General features: G+C 34.3%; 1 protein-coding gene across 1 annotated transcript; it reads left to right on the top strand.

Moving 5' to 3' along the window:
- The first annotated feature begins 460 nt into the window (after positions 1-460).
- On the top strand, positions 461-2,182 carry LOC128229061 (putative nuclease HARBI1). Its single transcript, XM_052940709.1, has 5 exons — positions 461-838; positions 1,083-1,195; positions 1,359-1,470; positions 1,634-1,727; positions 1,885-2,182. The coding sequence occupies exons 1-5, from the start codon at positions 562-564 to the stop codon at positions 2,165-2,167; spliced, it is 879 nt and encodes a 292-aa protein (XP_052796669.1). The 5' UTR covers positions 461-561; the 3' UTR covers positions 2,168-2,182.
- The last annotated feature ends 1,754 nt before the right edge of the window (positions 2,183-3,936 follow it).

Genomic DNA, 3,936 nt, shown 5'->3' with positions numbered 1-3,936 from the left:
AAACGGTTAACGCTTGTTAGTATGTACTTATACAAAATGAATGGTTATGCTATTGTAGTACCATGTTTGTTTTTGTTTCCATAAACCATAAAATACGAGTGCTGGTTTTACATACAATGCTACATTTCAACAGACGCTCTGCAACAATGATAACGTCATTATGTAAATTATTGCCGACTTTGTCGTATCGTTATCGGGCCCCAGTATCACGAAAGAACTTAAGACAAATATCTGACTCAATCTCAAAGAATGAACTCAAAACAGGACTCATTTTAAGTCGAAACTCATTTCAGTGTTCACAAAAAAACTCAATCTCAAACTCAATCTCAAACTCAAAAAATCAAGCTTAACATTTGAGACAGCATTGTAGCACTCTCATTTTTTGTCTCAAACTCAAAAATGGCCGACAACTATGTAGATAGATTCCAGCGTCTGCAGAGAATCGCTTTGTATGGTCAACAGCGGGTTCCAAGAGTGTTTAAAGACAGGGCCAACCCGTTGGAGAGATTATCAAGAGTGGAAGTTCGGGAGAGATACCGATTTTATCCTGAAACAATCGTAATGATAGTGGGTGTTGTTTTTAATGAACTTGATGCTGTAACAAGACGAAGCTTGCCACTACCACCTCTGCTCTCTGTGCTTGTAACTCTTCAATTTTTCGCCACGGGAGCTCACCATTTATTAATTGCCGAGATTCATGGAATTTCCCGTCCATCTGTGGGGCGTGCCATAGACAGGGTTACCAACGCATTATGCAGGCACATTAACAGGTTTATAAGCATGCCTGTTGATGATGCAGAGATAAGAATAAAGAAGAAGGAATTTTACAGCATTGCGGGTATTAAACTTTTATATTAATTACCGTTTTGATTGGTTGCTAATGTAATTAATGTAAACTTCCGGAAATGCCGTTACCTAGTGAAGGTTAAGTTCAACTCTCTGCTGCATGCTAGTTTCGACAGTTACGCCCCTTGCCTTAAATAACTTGATGAATCATAACATTGCATTAATGTTCATTTAAAACCACATACATGCAATACTTGTTTACTGATAATTGCATTTTGTGCTATCTTACTTTTCAGGATTCCCGAACGTGTTGGGGTGCATAGACTGCACACATGTCCGCATCAGAGCACCAACACATAACGAAGCAGATTTCGTAAATCGAAAAGGGTTCCATTCAGTGAACGTTCAGGTTTAATAATTTTTCATTACCATATGATAAAAAAACGAATGAAATAAATGAATCATCAAATTAAAATGTTTTCATCCCCATCATATAGGTTGTCCAAACAGGTATGTTGGTGGTGTTGATTTTAAAAGTTACTTTATAATTTTCATATTTGTTCATGTGACAGATGGTATGCGATGCTCGTTTCATCATCATGGATGTCGTAGCCAAGTGGCCCGGGAGCGTACACGACAGCCGTATATTTAGGGAAAGCAGATTATGTGCACAGTTGGAGAATGGTATTTATGCCAAGTTATATATGAAAATCGTTTTGTTATTTCAATTATAAATGACGTACAACATGACCATTGTACTTCAAGCAAAGCACCGGCCCGTACTTATTTTGCATAACAATTAATGTACTGCACTACATACTCTTTGAAAGGGAACTGACTTTTGCAGGAATGGATGGAGTGTTGCTAGGAGATAGTGGCTATGCATGTAAGAAGTACTTGATGACGCCATACCTGAACCCCCAGACTCAGACACAGGAGAGGTATTGCCGGTCATGTTCAGTCGTGTTAGTTTTAATGATGTAATTTCGACATGACATAATTATGGAGCTTTCTAGTCAAAGATATTATAATTGTTATTTTATATAAAGATTTATGTTAAAAATACGTTCTTACCAACCAAATTCTGAATGATTTCAGATTTAACAGATCACTCTGTAAAACTAGAGTCATCATCGAGCAAACGTTTGGTGTTTTAAAGAGGAGGTTTGCAGTTATGTCGTACGGGATAAGGACATCCGAGATGAAGGCTTGCAGGACGACAATGGCGTGTGCCATCCTGCACAACATCGGGATTAAGCGGGGAGACTCATTTGGACGCTTTGTGGTCGAGTCCGACAATCACCCAGATGCACCGAACCAACCGGTTGATGTTGCAGGGAATGCCTTTAGGGACTTCGTCAGCACGACATATTTTTCGTAAAGTGTACTGAATCAGTAGAAGAGTAGTATATCTGCGTTAATTGATTGTAATTTCAAGCTGGCTGTATAAGTAATACGATACTAAGTGGTAAATATACAATGAACCAGTTTCATTTCGAACTGTACTTGCGTTTGTATTTATTTTTCAAAGTTTAAAGACGGAAAATACAGTCTAACAACATTATTTACAAATTTACTTTAATTTAGCAGGAGAAAAACCACCACTAAAACATCGATGATACAATAATATAACTACGTTTAACTCAATTATTTTGAACAAATATAAGCATATCATATTTTTACATCAAACTAATTCGAATCAGAATCGGTATTTTTTGGAGTGTATTGTTTAATGGTGTATATGCTTATACTTGACAATGACAGTTCGGTATGGCTATTGAACATGCACTAATTAATATGGAAATAGGGTTTACAATTGTCACAAACATCAATTTCTTCAAGTTTCTCAAAATGTACATGACATAAGTGCACAATATACATGAATAGTTTGAGCCCATAACCATTAAAATATCAGTTTTGAGGTACTAATAATAAACAATAAAATCTAATTGATTTACTCCAATGCCATTGATTTCCAAATATATGAACACAACTACATACAAAGAACTAATGACATATTGCAAATAATTTTGTTTAAATAATTGATATTCACAAATTCAGTAGACTTTTCAATTTTAGTTGTAAAAATAAGTGTATTGATACTATAATTAGATAAATTAGAACATAACCTACATTTACAGCCAATAAAACTGATGACAGGTAATCATTAATTCTATGCCTAATTATTAAAAAATTAATCTTTTGCAGTTGCTAAAAGCTGACAACACTGCCACCGACTCATCCACTACACAATTCCTGCGTCATTTTACTTTTAAAATGTCTCTAATAACGTGGTTATATTCTTAGTCAGTAATATGACTGGAATAAAAATCTTAATGATTAAGAGCGATCAGTCGGTCCACTACATCCATTCTTAAAACTTAAGATTTTAATTTATTTTATATGACTATAACATAGCTATAACAGTTTCAATGACTTACAATTGTTTTTACAGAAAATTGAATAAATAAAGGGTTTACAATTCATTAAATGGTATGATAGAACTATTGCTAAACACTTGTTCAAGGTTTTTTTCAAGTATTGCTTTTTTCAGTTCAAATAACTCATTCTCATGGGCTACTCGGTTCTCGGCCAACTGCAGTTCTACTCTAGCTCTCTTCTTTTCCAGCTCATACAGTTCGTCCACATCAGTTGATCGTTTTCGAGCTGTAAAAGATCCAAAGTAATGACCTTCAAAAGCCTGATAAACATAATAAATGAAAAGAACCATGGAAAAAGGATAGATAGAGTCAGTTATATAGTTTCAGCACATTATGAAGTGAAGGAGACTCATGAAAATAACTAGACTGTGGTTTTCTTCCTATAATTAAATACAAACTATGCCCAAAATGACATACATTTCCTCTGCATTTTTTTCTGCAAATACACATGGAACTTCATCTGAAAAATAAATAAACAACCTAATAAACGTAATAAACTGAGGAATAGACATGAACATTTAAATTTGTGTTCATATTGTTATCCTATTCTCAATACTAGTAATTTCCATATATTGCTTTAATAGATAAAATTGTCTTTAAAATATCAGATTATTAGATTATGCATGTTTAAACACTTAACTCATTCTGAAAAAATAGGGTTTTTAATATAAGCAATTATAGCCTATTAACTTTATGTATCAGTTAGGTA

This window comes from Mya arenaria, chromosome 3 (genome assembly GCF_026914265.1).
Source record: "Mya arenaria isolate MELC-2E11 chromosome 3, ASM2691426v1".
NCBI lineage: Eukaryota > Metazoa > Mollusca > Bivalvia > Myida > Myidae > Mya > Mya arenaria.
Note: the sequence above shows the minus strand (reverse complement) of the source record. Positions and strands in the feature narration are given on the sequence as shown.

Bases quoted from the DNA above. Each gene is read 5' to 3' on its own strand.
- LOC128229061 (XM_052940709.1), top strand. From the start codon at position 562: ATGATAGTGGGTGTTGTTTTTAATGAACTTGATGCTGTAACAAGACGA. The intron at 839-1,082 runs GTATTAAACTTT...CTTACTTTTCAG, and splicing joins GGAATTTTACAGCATTGCGG to GATTCCCGAACGTGTTGGGG. The intron at 1,471-1,633 runs GTATTTATGCCA...TGACTTTTGCAG, and splicing joins ATGTGCACAGTTGGAGAATG to GAATGGATGGAGTGTTGCTA.